Source organism: Phyllostomus hastatus, unplaced genomic scaffold (genome assembly GCF_019186645.2).
Source record: "Phyllostomus hastatus isolate PE091 unplaced genomic scaffold, TTU_PhHast_1.1 phas_contig_40, whole genome shotgun sequence".
NCBI classification, from domain to species: Eukaryota; Metazoa; Chordata; class Mammalia; order Chiroptera; family Phyllostomidae; genus Phyllostomus; species Phyllostomus hastatus.
This window is the reverse complement of record NW_025333872.1, coordinates 5,594,462-5,611,219: the sequence shown is the minus strand read 5'-3', so window position 1 is coordinate 5,611,219 and position 16,758 is coordinate 5,594,462. Positions and strand designations below refer to the sequence as shown.

The window sequence follows — 16,758 nt, the reverse complement described above, 5'->3', positions numbered from 1 at the left end:
CCACACAGTCTCTTGGTGCGGGGAGTGGCCGGGGAGTTGGATTTACTCCCTGTAACTCGCTTACTTTGTGGTCTCCCGGAACACGGAATTACAAGACTCACAGGAAAAAATGACCCGGGCTTGCAGTCTCATTCCTGGGAGACATCTCTATGACAGGTCACTCACTCCCGTTCCTGCCCACACCGCCGCCAGCCCGCCGCCCCGCCGGGCCTCCCCTGCATGCCAATCAAACAGCCAGCTACGACCTAGGCCTGGCCAAGGCCTTCCCCTTCCCTGACTTCTCACTCATCCCCACTCAGTCTTTCCTCACACTGACTGAGCGCCCGCTGTGTGCCAGGGACCGTGCTAAATGCTGAGGACACGGAAAAATAGCACATGCCTGCCTTGCCCCGGGCTCACCACGTGGGTTCTATGACAGCAGCCCATCAGAGGCCGGAGCGGAGGTGGGCACCGGGTGCAGAGCCCAGCGTGGGGCCCCCTCTGCCTGGGAAGTCTGGGAAGGCCTCCAGAGGAGTGGCGGCACTAACTGGGCCCTGGAGGGTGTTCCAGGCAGGGACCTGCACTCCCCAAAGGAGTCAAAGGGCCCGGCGGGTTGGGGGACCTGGCTGTTCCAGGGCAGAAAGGCGAGTTGTGCTGGGGGCGGCGGTGGGAGAGGCTGACAGCCCTCAGGCCCGCAGGGTCCACACCCCAGGCACTTCACTCATCCGTCCTTCCCTTCCTTCGCTCACGCATGTTCCTGGCCGCCCACCACGCACAGGCCCTGTGCGTGGAGATGGCGAGGCGATGATGAACTGCACAGGTAATTTTGTGTGATTTGCCCTGACCCAATTTAGGGTGCTTTGAGTACCACCTAAAAATCACCCTGAAGGGGCCAGGGGCAGGGTGCCCTGGGCTCGGGACCCAAGCTGCCCTCCTTGGATGGCCCAGACACGTCCCTGGCAGCTCACTGCAGCTCCACTCTCCGCTCCTGCCACTGCCCTCACTGCACATCCCAGCCCCACCCGGGAGGCCCTCCCCCAGATGGTCACCCAGCAGATCGCGCAGGACTGCGATTTCGCCAAGCCTCACCAAGTCAGGTCCACCACTCTGGTGCCCCCGAGTCCGTGTCCGCCTCCACTGACTGCCAGCACTGGGTTGGATAGCTCACTGGACGCCCCGCCTCCCAGTGGTGAGGGAAATGAAGCCCCACCCCCCGGCCTGGCAGATCCAGACCCACTTTCTCCGATGATGCCAACTGGGTTGTACCTTCCTTGAAACACAGATGTCAAATGTGTCTGTGACCCCCAGCTACCAGCACACAGCAGACACTGGAGAAGTCACTCAGTCCCGGCTGAGCGTGGGAGGCAGGCACAGGCTGACACAGTTTAGGAGCTAGCATCTGGAGCCAGCCTGGTGGTTTTCAAAGCACTTCTATGAACATTTATTTAGCTGAAGCTTCATAACTCTGAGCTAGGCAGGGCAGGTATCATCGTCTCCATTGCACAGGTAAGGAAAACGAAACCAAAGGTCCGACAGCCAGGAGGTAGAACCCACACACCTCTGGCTGCCCAGCGCCCCTCACCCCGGAGGGGCCGCTGTGATACTGTGGGCAGTCTGGTGAGGCCTGGGGCTCTGGCCCTTCCTCCAGCCAGCCTAGTGTTTTGGCCGCCTGGGTGTGAAGGGGAGGTGAAGCTGCTTGAGGTGGGGAGAGAAGACCAAGAAAGGAATCTCTAGGAGAAAGGTGGGCTCCGTTTCCCTTCCCTGGGGGCCACAGACACCCAAACACAGTCTTGGGTGGGGCAAAGGCATTCAGAACCCCACACAAGGGAGAAGCCATCACAGAAAACCTGGGAAGGAGGAAGAGAGGGCTCAAGGCAGAAACTGGGAACCATTTGGCTTCTTAAGCCTCATTCTCTTCCTCCTTCCACCCCACTGGTGTGGAGGCGAAATGCCTGCCTCTGTGGTTTTGAAAGTAAGGATGAGTTTTCCTCTAAGGGAGGCAGGATGGGTCTGTTCAGTGGATGGACCCTGGTCAACGAGACGTGGATCCAAATCCTGGCTCTACCATATACTGTGTGGCCTCGGATAAGTCACTTGACCTCTCTGAGCCCTAGTTTCTTCCTCTGCAAAATAGAAATAACCCTGTCGTTAGCTCACCGAGTTGCTGTGAAGAGTATATGAGACAATGTACATGGAATACTTAGCACAGTGCCTGGCACCAAGAGGGTCCTGAATGGACATTAACTACTGTCACTTAATTTAGGTTTTGCCTTCCCAGGCAGCTCCTGGTCATCTGTCCTGTGGCATCCAGAAGGACTTGCTAACCCAACCCTCTCCCAGCCTACACCCACCCTCCAGTCCCTCTCAAGCCTAAGAACTTGGTCTCAGTCTCTCGCTAATGAAGCTGAACTCTCCTCCCCCCACCATCGCCCATTCAGAAGTCATTAGCAGGATCTCCACAATTAGGAACAAATGGCTTATGACGGATGGCATCCTGGGAGGGCCGCTGGGATGGAGGGGAATGGAGCTAGAGCTCTGAGGACAACAGGGAGCTGCCGTGAAAACAAAAACAAGCCTTGAGACAGGCGGGTCTGTCATCTCCAGCAGGAGACCACCCCCTCACTTCTGCCTCTGAGGGTTCAGGGGGAAGGGCAGGTGTCCTCTCCATGGAAGCCAGGTGCAGGGCTGTTTAGTAGGCTGCATGAGTCCAGCTCCGTGCTGGGGTCCTAGTCTTACTCCATGTGTGCCCAGGAGGGCAGGGACGCGGTTGGTGCTCAGGGAGACCAGCCTGGAGGACTGAGCTCTGAGGATGGAGAAGCAGACTCACACAGCCCACGGCCGGGTGAGCCCAAGTGTTAGAGGGAATCCAGTGTCACGTGTTCCCAATTGCTGGTCATGACCTAACGGTGGGTCATGGTGTCAATTTAGTGGGTCAAAACATAGGAAAAAACACACACATGCGTGAGTGACTAGGTGAGCGTAAGGACTGTTTCACATCATTGTGTGCGCCAGAACTCGCAGTAATATGCATCTCTCACTGTGGTTCTCCAGCAAAAAGGTTTACAAAGCCCTGATGCAGTTCACCTTACAGACGAGGCCCTGGGTGTCCAGAGGGGCAGTGACATGCCCAAAGTCACACGGTGGCAGAAACAGACCCTGAGTCCCCTGGGTCTGACACGGGGCCCTTCAGCCAGGAGCCCGCTAAAAGGGATGGAGAATCCCTTAGCAAATTCTGGTTTAATTTGGATTGTGGTGACGGGAAGCCAAAATAGACAAACTCCAAACTCCTTTTGTCTGCACCTAGCTAACTTTGGCAAAATTGGGATTTAAATTGTCAAGCTCTGGCTGGTGTTGCTCAGTGGATTGAGTGCCAGCCTGTGAAACTAAAGGTCACAGGTTCGATTCCCAGTCAGGGCACATGCCTGGGTTGTGGGCCAGGTCCCCGGTTGGGGGCGTGGGTTGGGGCTATACAAGAGGCAACCATCTCTCTCTCACACATTGATGTTTCTTTCCCTTTTTCTCCCCCCCTTAAACAAACAAACAAACACATAAGTAAATAAATCTAACTTGATAACTTCAACTGGGTGCTCGCTAGACTTAGGGGCAGGAGCACCAGGAAGGTATTTGGAGGTGCCGTCCCATCCCACACCTGAAGAGCACGCCCAGGAAAGCCCATCGCCCACCCTCCCTGGGCCACAGTATGACTTTCTCTTCATTTATCAGTAACTCAGCAAGCACTTCTGAGGCCACACAGGGCACTGGCATGGTCCTAGACACCGCCCACTCAGTGTATTTGCTGTAATGAGGCTCACACTCCCATGGGGTGAGACAGACACTAAAACAGAGGCAAGCAAGCTATAAGACGGTAAGTGTTACACAGAGGCTAGCTGGCTGGCTATGTGGGGTGTCCGGCCAGCGAAGGCCTCTCTGAGAGAAAGAGGAGGCAACTCCTGCAGGAGAGAGAGTGCACAGCAGCGGGAAGAGCTGGTGCAAGAGCCCTGGGGTGGAATGCGCTTGGAGGTGCCTCCTGCACGGTCAGTGTGGCCAGGCTGAGCGGCCTGAGAGAAAGTCCCACAGGTGAGCAGGGGCCAGATTATTCAGGGACAATGGTTTTTTATTTCATTCTACACTTGAGGGAAAACTTCTGCAGGATTTTAAGCGAGTGAATATGAGGAGTTAAGGAAGTGGTAGAATTTCCTAGCCTGCAGACAGTAAACAGAAGGTGCCTAATAATCACTTGTTGGTTTGAATCACACGAGAAAACCTCTCTCCATCCACCGGGGAAGAGAGAGTAGAGGGAAGGGGCACAGGGGGAAAGGTCAGAGGTCAGCAGTCCCAACCACGAAGGGCACTGACCATGGGAGATCCAGGTGCTCCACCTGCCAGGCTTTGTCCTCCAGCAAAGAGACATAAAGATGAAATTACACAGAGGAGGGGCCGACAGGGTGGGGAGTGGAGACCATAAAACCCCTGAAGTGATTCTACACCTTTTTCCCGTGGGGAAAAAAAGCTTTTTGGAAAAGGCTGTAAATTTTTTTTACACCAACCTCATAAAAATGACATCGGTGCATTCTCAAATTAGACCCATTAAAATGAAAACCAGCAACGCGCAGACACAGACGGGCCCACGTGGTGGGAGACGCTTGGCCCGGGTGCGCCCCCGGATCTCGGGGCCCCTCCCGGCTGGGGCCTCCTCTCTGCAAGCAGCGGCCTTCGTCTGCTTCTGCTTCAGGGCGAGAAGAGACGGGCGACTTTCAGCCACGTGCCGCTGCAGCACAAGAACTTAGTCGGGGGCACTGATCTCCTTTCCCTCAGACTGTCAAATAAATAAATGACAACAGCCAACACAACAATAGCCGTCTGGTGTGAACAAAATTATACCTATTTTTTGTTAGATTGGTAAAGAATTTAATATATTTCTTGGTGTGCTGCAGAATTTTAGTAATTAGATTATGTGTGCTGCAAGCTGAAAAAGGTTGAAAATCGCTGGAATGGACCAATGAGCCCAACAACACTGAGAAGGGACGGGTGTACCTCCGAGAGGGCCCCAGTGGCCACGGCTCTCGGACCCCGTGGGCTCAGCACCCGGGGTGGCCCGTGCAGCCCCCTGGGGCCAAGACCAGCTGGGTGGGGGAGGGGGCGCTGGGAGAGGCCAGGCCTGTTTGGAGTGTCCAGAGGCACTGAGTTGAGTGTCAGAAGACGCTGGAACATTGAGGGCAATGGTAGTGGGGTGCATCCCTGCACACCCCTGCGTCGCCCCCCTGGCTGCTCGCTACCTCCCACGGGTGCCCCTATCTGTGGGCTCACAGGAAGTGGGTCTTGAGGACATCTGGGTGCAGCGCCACGGTGAGCCCAGCCACCAGGTGCTCACACCAGCCGCTTCCGCAGGGGCAGGATTTAGAGGGGGGGCTGCGGGGGCAGGCTAGTCCCTTCTCAGAATAAAGGTGCTCCTCTAGGAGACCCACTAACTCACCCCCAAGGGGTGGCCCTGGTGTGCGGCCCTCCCACTTCAATCCCTCTCCCTCAGAAGAGGAAACATTCAACGCTCCCTTTCCCCAATCCCCAAACTCCTGATCAGTAAGGACAAAACCTCTGGCATAAAAGGGGGCTTAGAGAGGAGAGAAAACTCAGAGGTCTTAAAATTTCACATCGAAAGGGAAGGCTGGTGGTAGAGTGGGCTGACTACTTTCTGGTCCCCCCAAAACGGAGGCCTGGGGACCCCTTTCCCAGCCTTGGGCCCTCTCTTCTACCTTCCCCTGCCCTCTTCCTGGAGCTCCTTCCTGGGGAAACTTCCCTTTCCTTGGACTGGGAGGCAGAGTAAACCAGGCTGGGTACAAGAAGGCGGGGCTAAGGCCCTCCCTCCTGCTGGTCCTCCCACAGCTCAGCACCCTCTTTCACCTGACCCCCACGCCCAGGCCCAGCAGGAAGGAACGCTTTCTCAGCCTCCCCCTGCAGTTGTGGGGAGGGGCTGCATGGCAGAGTCTGCCCTCTGAGGAGCCGGCCCGCGTCCCCGCCAGGCCCCCAGCACCTCCCGGGGAAGGGGAAGGGGTGCATTCCGTGGGAATGAAAGAAAAGGAGAGAAGGTGCGGGACCACATGTGGAAGAGCAGAATCTGGGGCATGAGGGCGGGAGTCCCACAGACTGAAAACGTGGGCCCCAGACCTAAAACTAAAGACAACTGTAGATAGTGTGTGTGAGGTGGGGGGGTGCTAATTCACCCCTGAGGCCTCCCCTTCCATCCCATCCCCCTAAATACCCTGGGCAGAGGAGAGCCAGATGGAGGAGGAAAACGAAAATCTTTCCATTCTTCTTTTCCCCTCCTCGCCCCGTTCCCTAAACCACCCCCATCATCTCTTTGGAGGGGGGGTGAGTTAAAAGCCCATTAAAGTGCAGACCCCCCCCCCATCGCTCCCCACCCCAACCCTTTTGAATCTCCTCACAGGATGTGCACAGGGTGGGATTTGGCCCCGGTTGCCACAGCAACTGCAGTGGGAGTTCCCAGAGGCTAGGCAACCCCCCTGTGACCCTCGCTGACCTGTCACCCGCATAACCTGAGGACAATAGGAGTGCGGCTCTGGAGGCCCAGGACCCCTTTCAGCGCAGCAGCCCCGCCGGCAGCTCTGCCATCCCCACTGGGCCTACTCAGCCCTCCCAACCCCAAGTCCAGCTCTCCGTGGCCAGAGCACCCAGTCTGGCCCTTGAGACCTCCGGAGGCCCTCCACCTCCCCAGAGCTGGCACACACTTCTCCCAGCTCTCACTGCCCCTAACAGAGAGCCCAACGGGTACTTGTGCAATCCCTGAGGAAACCCCCCAACACTGGGAACATTTTCATACAGGTGAAATTAGATTAAAATAAAAGGCAAGAGCAACCTTCAGAGAAAAAAAGCCATCAGAGGGGAACTATGGCAGGGAAGGCAAGGAGGAAGGGCTTTGCCCTGGTGAAGAAAGGGGATTGCTGGGCAGCTGGTGTGACTGTGGGGCTTGGGGTACTCTTTAACAGCAGCTGGAGAAGCCCCAAGTCCAGCTGGCCAACAGGGTCCTTGGCGCAAACTAAGCTTCGATGCGCGTCTGCTGAATGAATGCGTGTGCCAAGGCCTACCACACTCCCCACGCGTTTTTCGCAGGGTATTCTCCGTGAGAGGGTGGGATCTGAGACTCTGTGAGAGACCCGGGAGAGTGGACGTGGCGTGGCTGGGAGGCAGAGTAAACCAGGGGGGGTTACAGAAAGGGGGGGCTGAGGCCCTCCCTCCCGCTAGTCCCCTCACAACCCAGCCCCAATAAGGGTGTGGGGAGGAGGGAGCAGGAAGCTAGGGCGTTGATTGTCCCAACAGGGCAGCCAGCTAGGGACCCTCTCTCCACCAGAGGGGCCTGGCAGCCAAGCGATGTGCGCCCCCACCCCCGCCCCAGCCTCTGTTTAAACACGCTCCGGCCTGCTGTCGCATGGAAACAAGTGCCTGCTTCTGTTCCAAAGTGACGTGGCTGCCCTCTTCAGCACTGTTTGTTTCGGCCTAAAGTCCTGTCACCAGTCTGACTTCTGACTTGCCCTGTTTATCTCTCCCTCTCCCCTCTGTCAACTCATTACTCCCACAGGCCAAGCTTGCATTTCCAGGGTTTGTTTACCCAAAGCAGAGGGACAGGGACCAAAAGACAGAAGGACAGAGGGGGAGGGCCGGTGTGCCGCCACAGACCCCACCCCCCAACCTCCTTCCCCTGCAGTGGCTACTCAGGGCCATCGACAATGTTGCTGCTGTTTGTCTGTCTTCAGAGCCCTTTTAGATTGGGAATGGTGTGCTCGCATTCACGCATCGACAGACATTTATGTAGCACCTACTATGTTACAGGCCCTGCTCCCTCCATTTCCTAAAGGGGCTGTGTGAGCGGCAGGAGCAAAAAGGAGGCCGTGCTGAGCCCTGAACTAGGATCTGAGGTCTAGGTGCAGCCTTTGCCATGTCACCTGGACTAGTCCGAGCCACCCCTGGCTACCCCCTCATCCGTGAAATGGGAACACTGAAACTCCTGGACAATTAAATGATGCAATGTATGTGAAAGACCCAAAGCATCCAATGGGCGCAAGGTGTTTGTTTGTTTGTCCTTGAAGGACTTCCTGGTTGGGGCTGAGAGGGAGGAGTAACCCATCAGGACCAGGCTCTGTTTCCTACAGTTGTGTTAGATCTCAAACAGTCAGGAACATATGCTGGGGCCGTGGGGGGGGGGGGGGGGGGCGGCGGAGAGGAAGTGTTACCCCGGAAGCCTCCCCAAAACCTCACTCGTGTATTTATTGGGGGGTGGGAGGTTGGTCTCCAGACTGATTTCACTTTAATTGAAAATTTTGTATTTTTAATTTTGCAGGGTTCTTTTCATAGTTTGGAGCCAACAAAACCTTTTTTAAGTCTCAAATATTTTCCTTGGCCCCGGGCACTACGCCCATAGTGAGCCCGAATGGATAAAACAGCCCTCTGCCTGCCTCCACATCTCCACCCCAGTTTATTTGTGAAACAGATACAGGATTTTCCAGGACTTTGGGATAGTCCCCAAAACAAACAGGAGTAACTGGGACGGGAACACAGACAGTAAAACACGGCATGTGTGCAGCGCAGCACGGAGAAACCTGATCGGCACAGACAGTTCCGTCCCTCCCCACCCACCCCGCGCATCCCCCCAGTTATCCAGATATCTGCTTGCCCTTCACTTCAGTTTTTTAAAGACATTTCCAGTTTCTTGTTTTTCCTGCCCACCCCCCCACTCGAAACTTTTCATTGCCCTGTCTGCACAGAAGTGTGGGAGGGGAGGCTGGCCATACAAAATGGGTGGCCTTGGAGCCTTCTGGCAGGGTGTGGTTTGTTATTATTTTGATAAGGGGCAGGATTTTGCCCTTTGACCTTCTGTCCCCAGTAGATGGCACAGGCGCTGTGCGTCTCTCCCCCAGAGATCCTGCTCAGGAAGGCTTGAGAGATGCCAGAAAACTCCCGAGGACCATCTTCCTGAGGAAAAGAGATGGGCCCTTTCTGTTCAGGCCTCCACTGCTTGGGAGAGGAAGTGATTTTGAAAGCCCTTAGCTCTGTTCATATCCACAGCCCACGCGTATATGGGTTTCACACCCAAACTGCACCTGATCCTAACAACCCGGTACTTGAGGCAACAAGAAGGACGAGGCTCAGGGAGGCCCAGTACTCGGCCAAGGTCACACTAAGGGGCAGGCGGGACTCAACCCAGGGTTGTTCCATTCCTGTGTTAGTGCTGGCTGGCCTGCTCAGTGCAGGGTGCCCAGCTTCCGACCACGCTGCTTGCAGTCTGACCTCAGGCTCCAAGAAATGTGGTAAGAAAGGGCCCCCAGGGGCTATGGTGTGGGGGGAGGAGCCCCAGCGTGACCCTGGGAGACAACGTGAGGGCTTGGTACACACATCTCTGCGCACGCGGCAAGGGTGGGGGCACGGATGGCAGGGGCAGGCAGGACCTGAGTTTTCCTCATTTCTGGCAGAGCCCCCAAGGGCCAGTGCTACCAGCAGTGACTCGAGGAGCAGGGAGTCAAATAAAAGAAGCAGACGCTCAAGGCCAGGCTGGCTGGGCCGGTTCCCCTGAACTCGTCAAGCACGATTCTCCCTGTCTCCGGGGTGGGGCTGGGACCTGGGGCCCCTGTTCTGTCATCGACCAACCAGGCTCCCCACCCTAGGGCCTCTTGATCTGCAGAAAGGTTGGTTTTGAACTCCTGAACTCTGCAGTTCAGGGTGGGAATGATGCAGGGGAAGAGAGAAAGTGGATGCAGGTAGGGGTTCCCAGTCTGAGCCCTAAAAATGGAGGCCTGGCTTTGCCTCTGATCCTTGGCCTTTTCCCAGCTGCATTGGCCCCTGGTAGCTGGAAATTTAATCTCTGCACAGCTTGGGTGAGGGGCCCAGGCAGAGGTGGGGTTGGGGATGGGGATGTTTTACAATACAAATAACGTGGAGATATCCCCTATGTGCACATCTCACCCCCTTTTCCCAGTGAACATACTCTTAAAATGAGGACCTTTCCCCACCCGGTTCACTTAGCCAGTGTGCAGGAGGAGCGCCCAGGTGCCCGCCCTTCCACATGCACACCCTCAGGACTGCTTCCCCAGTCTGTCTGGGCTGGTGGGCAATTTCTGAGGCTGTTCTAAGCTCTATGATCTCAGGACCCAGAGTCCCACTTCTATCTCTTGAAAGTGCAGCTCTACCCCGAGTTAAGGGGGCCACCAGAATGGGAGGGCTCAGAGGGAGTCCCTGGAGGCTGGACCTTCCCAAGACTGTTCAGATGAAGCTGCTTGGCCCTGAGCAGAGTGGCTCCAGGCGGCCAGAATGGAGTGGGAAGAGGCCCGGGTGTGCCCCTCCCCCAAAGAGGGGCACCAGCTCCTACCTGTTGCTGCTGGAAGTGCAGCAGATCCGCAGGGCTCATCTCGCCGTTGCTGTCTGCTCCCGCCGCTGCGTCTCTGCCCGCACCGCCTCCAGCAGTGCCCGCAGCCCCGGCCCCGCTGCCGCTGCCACTGCCATCGGCCTGCCCGGAGAGGCTGCCCACACCGTTCTGACCAGACGGAGCTGACCTGATTGTCTCCGAGGCGGATTCCACCATCATGTCGCTCTAGCGGGACCTGGAAGGGGAGGAGAGACATGGGGGGAGGGGCTGAGGCTCCAAAATAGAAGGGTAGGGCACGTTCTACCCAGGATAGCAACTGATGCCCCTCAACAAACCCTACCCAACACCACGGCTTAACGTCCCCACCCCAGGTCCTGGGGCATGCCGTCCTCCTCTTCAACTTCCTGGGGGCTACTTCTGGGACTCCTCCTGGGGTGCAGCCTCTCCCATGGTCCCCTAGGCCCCAGTAAGAGGCAGCTCCAGACTGAAGGTGCACCCCCAACCCTGGACTTTTCCTTGACTGGACTTCCAGAAGACCTCTGCAGAGCAAGGGGGGAAGCAATTCCCATGCCCCCCCCCCCACCGCCCCCAAACCTGTTTTGGCCTCTCCATCCAGGCCAGGGCTTGAGAGCCCAGGGGAGGAGAGGGGCAGGGGTGCTGCAAGGACTTAAAAGCAGTCAGGCTATTCAGTGCAACTCACTACATAGCTGTGCGCCACCCCCGCTCATTGGCACGAACAGCTGTAATGTCCTTTGAGTTTGTTCTCCTAGGTGGGGAGTTCCCTCAGAGCAGGGGTGTCCTTATAGAGTCTCTTTCCCCAAGGCATAGATGCCCCAATCAATGTTTGTTCCATAGCAAGAGTGGCTGCCATTTGTCCAGCAGCTACTGGGAGCCAGATTCAGCGTGGCGGAGCTGTGCAGTGAAGGCAGCTATGGTCCCCCTCCTCTGACGGTCCATTCTAAGGCTGCAGGCTAGGGTCTGGCCCAAAGCAGACACACTCACTCAGTACTATTTTGTCTCTACGGGGACCATGATTCCTAATCACAGGAATTGTGAGAGTTATCATCCTGACTTGACAGATGGGGAAGCTGAGGGTCCAGAGTCTGGGGATTTATGGAGGCAAGGAGTCAAGGCCTGAATCCTATACCCTCTTCCCCCAACCCCAACTGCCCCCCAAGAAGTGGTAGAAACATCCCCAGAAAGAGAGAGGGTATGTTTGGGAGTATCAAGGATAGCAGGGAGGAGGCCTGAGATTCTTTCTACAGCTTATGGAGGTCCCACTGTTTCAGGGGCCTGTACACACGGTGTGTGATGGGGGAGGGGGCTTTAGCTCGCAGAGCAGCTCTCAAATTCTGGGGTGTCTCCGACTATCCCCCAAAGCTCCTTGAGAGGCACATGGATTTCAGTGAAACAGGACACAGCTGGTAACCACCACTGATCTTCAGCGCATGTCTTAAACTCCCTAAAACTCAGTTTCCTTGTCTGTGGAAGCAAATAAATCCCAGCCTCCTCGAGTCCTGTAAGGAGTAAGTAAAACAACACATGCAAACCACATAGCAGAGGAAGCTCCAATCAACCCCTTTTTCACCTGCTCTATTTGTAAGAGTAAAGACCCTGAGACTCAGAGAGGTCAAAGACTTGGCCCAGTTCACACAGAGATCAAGGGCAGAAGCCACACGAGCAGCTACCTGGGGTCTGCGGAAACCAGCCAGTGTTCTTCCCTCCCTTCTGGATTCCCTTTTAAAGCAGACCCCACAACCACGGGGTCTCTCTGACCCAAAAGGCACCCGAAGGCCTTGCAAGTAGCAGATGAGAAAAAGTGCTGGAAGAGACTGGATTATCTCCCTACTTCCTCCCCAGAGTGGCAGCTCCCAAGAGCACTCCTACCTCCAAATTCTCTCCTTGTACCTCAGGGAGAACTCTTTCCCTCTCACTCTACTGGGTCTGTTTTCTCCCTGCTGGGAGCACACCAGTAGAAGTGAGAGTATCGGGGGATGGTACAGACAGCTGCTAAGGGTCCATGGGGAGCCCACCAGTTCATAGGCGTGCCACATCATTGCTTGATGGCCCCTCTGTGACTCTAGGTCTCTCTGTCCCCGTGGATCTGTGTGGCTTGCTCTGTGAACCTGTGCTGCTGGAATGTCCCACATTTGTACATTTCTCTGTGTGATCCTGAGGAACATTTCTCTTGTGCCCCACTCCGGCCCCCCAGCCAAATGCCATTCCCACTATTGGGTTCCGAGGAGCTGGGCCAGGGGCGAGGGTGAGGGTGAGGGTGAGGGTGAGGTTGGGGGCGATGGTTCGGAAGAGATTGAGCGCTCAGTCTCAGGCCTTAATGGCCATGTCAGCCAGAGGGCCAGTGGCTGCCAAATGATGGATGGGGTGGGCGCCATCCTCCACCCACCAGAGCACAGGGCTCCGGCCCTAGCCCCCCTCCCCACAACCACCCACCCTGATCCCTCCCAGCAGCTTACACAGCACCTTCCCCCACTCCAGCCTGGGCCCCAGCTACATGAGGGGGATGGGGAGGCAGCAGGAGCCCACTCTGCTCTACCTCTCCCCCAACACTGGCCCTGCTGGGGGTGGAGAGCAGCTGCCTGCCCTGATTCCAAGTCTAGCTTCTCTGAGATCTGAGAACTCCTGGGCCCCAGGGGACAAAGACCAAAGCCTCAGGGGTGTGTGTGCACAGGAGAAAGGAAGGAGAATCCAGCAGTTACTTTCCTGGGGTAAGAATGAGGGCCCCCCACAACACTCACTCTCTCTCTCTCTCTCTCTCTCTCACACACACACACACACACACACAGCATAAAATTGTAGATCAGACCGCAAGTTTGGAAAAAAGAGAGCAAAAGGAGGATGCAAACAGAGGTGTGCCTTTTTTTTTATTGGGGGGTACATAGCGACACCCATTGAACAACATAATTGCTGAGATGTGGCGTGTAATAATAGCTATTCAAGGGCTGATCATTCATATTAAACAGGGTGAAGCAAGCCTCTCATTTGCATGCTTGAGATTATATGCATTTGAAAAGTCATTTCCGCAGGGTGTATGAATGGCATTAATTCCCAAGTGGCACACTCTGCCCCCTCCTGGGAACCTCACCTCCTTCCATGCTCCTCCTGCAGGCCCACCCATACCCACTGAAATCTTCAGGGCTGGTGTTCCCAGGGGATCTCTGAACCCTCACCTCTGGCCTGGGCCATGTGCCCTCTGAGGATGAGCACACCAGCGGCCTCATGCTTCCTGCTCACCTCTCCACAGGGTGTTGGCAAGAGCACTGGGGTGTTCCCTGCACTGTGGGTAAGCAGCCTCTGGGTGCCTGGGGCCAAGCCAGCTAGGGTTGGGGTGGGGTGGGGTGCTGGATGTAGGCCTTGATATCAGTGCCCTGTAACGGCAAGGGTGTGGGGTGTGGCAGAAGAAGCCGGTGTCCGTGAGAACCTGGACCCTGGCTAGAAGGGAAGGCAGAGTCCTGGCTGTCAGGCAGCCTGAGCCCAGCCACAACCAGCTGTGAATATTTTGCCTTCCTCCTTCTCTGGGCCCCAACTTCCCCATCTCTACATTCAGAGGTGGTCTTGAGAAGTGTCTTCTAACTTGGAAGCTCCAGGAATAAAAGTCCCTGGTCCAACACGTGGATATGAAGCCACTGTGTTCTAGTAGCTGGAAGACTCCAGTGAGGGTCCATTTGAGTCACAGCTGTGGTCTCTTTCCCAAAGGGCTCCATCCAGTGTAGACTTGAGCTCCCTGCTTAGGCACTGGTGGGCGGCAGGCCCGGCACCCTCCCAGAATTCCCTCCTCCTTTCACTCCGCCCTCCACCTCACTCCATCTGCTCCTCCCCCAGTCACCCGTTTCCTCAGCAGAGAGCAGCTGAACACCCACAGAAGAAGAGAGAAAATCCGGGAGTCAGACAGCAATGCTTCAAGGGCCAGCTGTGGGACCTTGGGCAAATCACTGCCCTTTGCCCAAGTTACTGGACAGTTCTATTTTTTTGCAGCACATATTGGGGTGGGGGGTTAGAAAGTCTTTTTAGGATTCCATAAATTCAGGCCCTCACCCCCCCACCTCAGCCTTCCCAGATCCCTCTTCTACCACGTTTTGGGGCGGGGGGGGGCGGGGGGGGAGCAACTGCCGGAAAGTTATTTTAGGTGATCTAGGATTTCTGTCTGGGGCTCTGATCCTGCTCCTAGGCAGGTCCTAGTCGCCCATCTCTCAGGGTTTCCCCGCTTAGGGAGCCAGGGCATCTCAGAGCCTTGGGCCAGGCAGACACCCCCCGCCTTCAGAAGGAAGGAAGGAAGCTGGGTCAAAGCCGCAGCCGCCTCTTCCGCTCTGGGGGAGTCTGTGGGCCGCTGGGGGCTCCCACTTCCCCAGAGGCTCCTGGCCCTTCTAAGAACCCCGGCGGGCAGGCGCACAGTTAAGGGACTCCTCAGAACTCGTCTGGGTCCGCCTTGTCTCTCCCTGGCCGGAAATGACGAGTTCTATTTACCTTGGGACCAAAGGGAGGACCCAAAGGCTAGGGTGCTTCTGGAGGAGGGGAGAAAGGATGGGGAGCCCTACCCGTGGAGAAACCTTTGTGCCTTTTCCGCGGGCCCATATGGTGTAAGAGCGTATTAATTACCGTAGCTTTTTAATTAAAAATTGCTTAATCTGAGCCGTAACATTTGCCACGACACCCTGCGCCTCGCCGCGAACCCGCACTGCCCGCCCTGCCAACTCATCAATTAATTTTTATTGACGTTTTCTTCCCCAAACAGGCACAATACCAGGGTTTTCCAATTAACACCTCCGCGATCTCTAATTAGTGCAATTAACAGACTGATGGATGCCCGGAGTTTACCCGCGAGCGAGCGAGGGAGGGAAGGAAGGGGCGGGGCAACCCCCAGCGTGCTCTCAGGGCGCCAGTCTAGAGGGCGCACGTGCAGGCGCGCAGCTGGAGGGGGCGCACTCCCAGCTCTTTAGGAAGCATGGAGGGTGAGGGTGTGACTACGGGTAACCTGTATCTGGTAATGGTGGTGGTTTGAGTTGAACTAAGGAGACACTGTTTCCAGCCCCCAGAAATCTATACTCTAGCTGTGAAACTAGTTGAAAGCCTGAGACTAGAAGTTGGAAAATCTGGCACCTAGCCCTAGCTTTATCACCAACTTGCTGTGTGACTTGGACCAAAGTAACCACTCCCCCACCTTTTTCTCCTGTGGATATTGGGGAAAATTGGACTAGATGTAGCTATTTATAATGTATACCCCTGTCAACTTCCAAAAAAGATTGTGCAGCAGACTGCCATAAAAGACAGATTAAGATTCTTAAAATATCATGGGGTGGTAGGAAGGGAGAATAAATGGACCAAAACCTTAAGCTAGAAGATGTCAAACTTGAGCGCACAGAATCACGTTGGAGGGCTTATTAAAACACAGACTGCTGGGCCCCGGGCCTGAGAACTGTCATTTCTAAAACATTCCCAGGTGATGCTGATGTTGCCTGTCCAATGCAGAAAGGGGTGGGGCCCCAATGATGAGCACTGACTTGAGTTATGAGCTTCCTGGTGGCCAAAACCAGGGGATCCACCTTCAAGACCCTCAGTGAACATGAACTGAGTGCCTGATTATGCCAAGCCCTGAGGGTCTATCTGCAGGAAACGGAAATGTGACCCCTGCCCTGTGCCGGCTTACAAAAGTCAAAGAAGCCAGTGCGGCGGTGTCCTAAATGCTTTGAGGGCAACTGGTAATGATGGAAGTCCTATTCCCATTCCCCTTTATTTTTGCTGAGTAAATCTGGCATTTGTCTTCTTGAAAGTTTCGCCACTAGCCGAGTTTGGGCCATGAACAAAGTCATTCTTCTCTCTCCTCCAGTGTCTGGCCAGGAGCACATTTCACCAGCAATGACCCTTCATTCACTCATTGGTTCAACAATTAAGCACCTCCAGTGTGTCAGGCTCTATATGCAGACCTGAACAGAACACAGGCTCTGCTCTCCTGAGCTTGTGTTCCCATGGGGGTGGGGGGCAGGTGATAAGTAAGCTCGAATAAGATAAATTCTATCAAATGTGATTACAGAGAATAAACAGGGCTCTCTAACTTAAATAGAGGGGAGCAGGCCAGGCCTCCTTTTTGAAGGAAGAACATTCATGTGTAGAAACGAAGGGTAAGAAGGTATTGGCAAAGTGTCTGTTGAATGCAAGGGAAACAGCACATGTAAACTCTCCTTTCTAACAAAAGGTCACCGGTTTCAGAGTTTTCCAGTGCATATGTGGGCACCACACAGAACAGAGCACAAATCCACTATATACTTCCTTTCTCTTTTCCTTCCCTTCCAGCTATCCTGAGATCAGATCTTTCTTGTGTCAAGGGACATAAAGCAGAGGTCTTTTCAGACTAATAAGCACTGATGTTACAAGTAACTGAAGGATGCTTCCCAATC

General features: G+C 55.4%; 1 protein-coding gene across 7 annotated transcripts in view; it reads right to left on the bottom strand.

Annotated features, from left to right (window-relative positions):
• FOXP4 (forkhead box P4) overlaps positions 1–16,758 on the bottom strand; it is a 51,833-nt gene that overhangs the window by 23,554 nt on the left and 11,521 nt on the right. For all 7 annotated transcript variants that reach the window (XM_045842863.1, XM_045842862.1, XM_045842864.1 and 4 more), the window contains exon 2: positions 10,352–10,583. In XM_045842863.1, coding sequence (XP_045698819.1) covers positions 10,352–10,567 — 216 coding nt within the window. In that variant the 5' untranslated portion in view covers positions 10,568–10,583. The remainder of the gene's footprint in view (positions 1–10,351; positions 10,584–16,758) is intronic.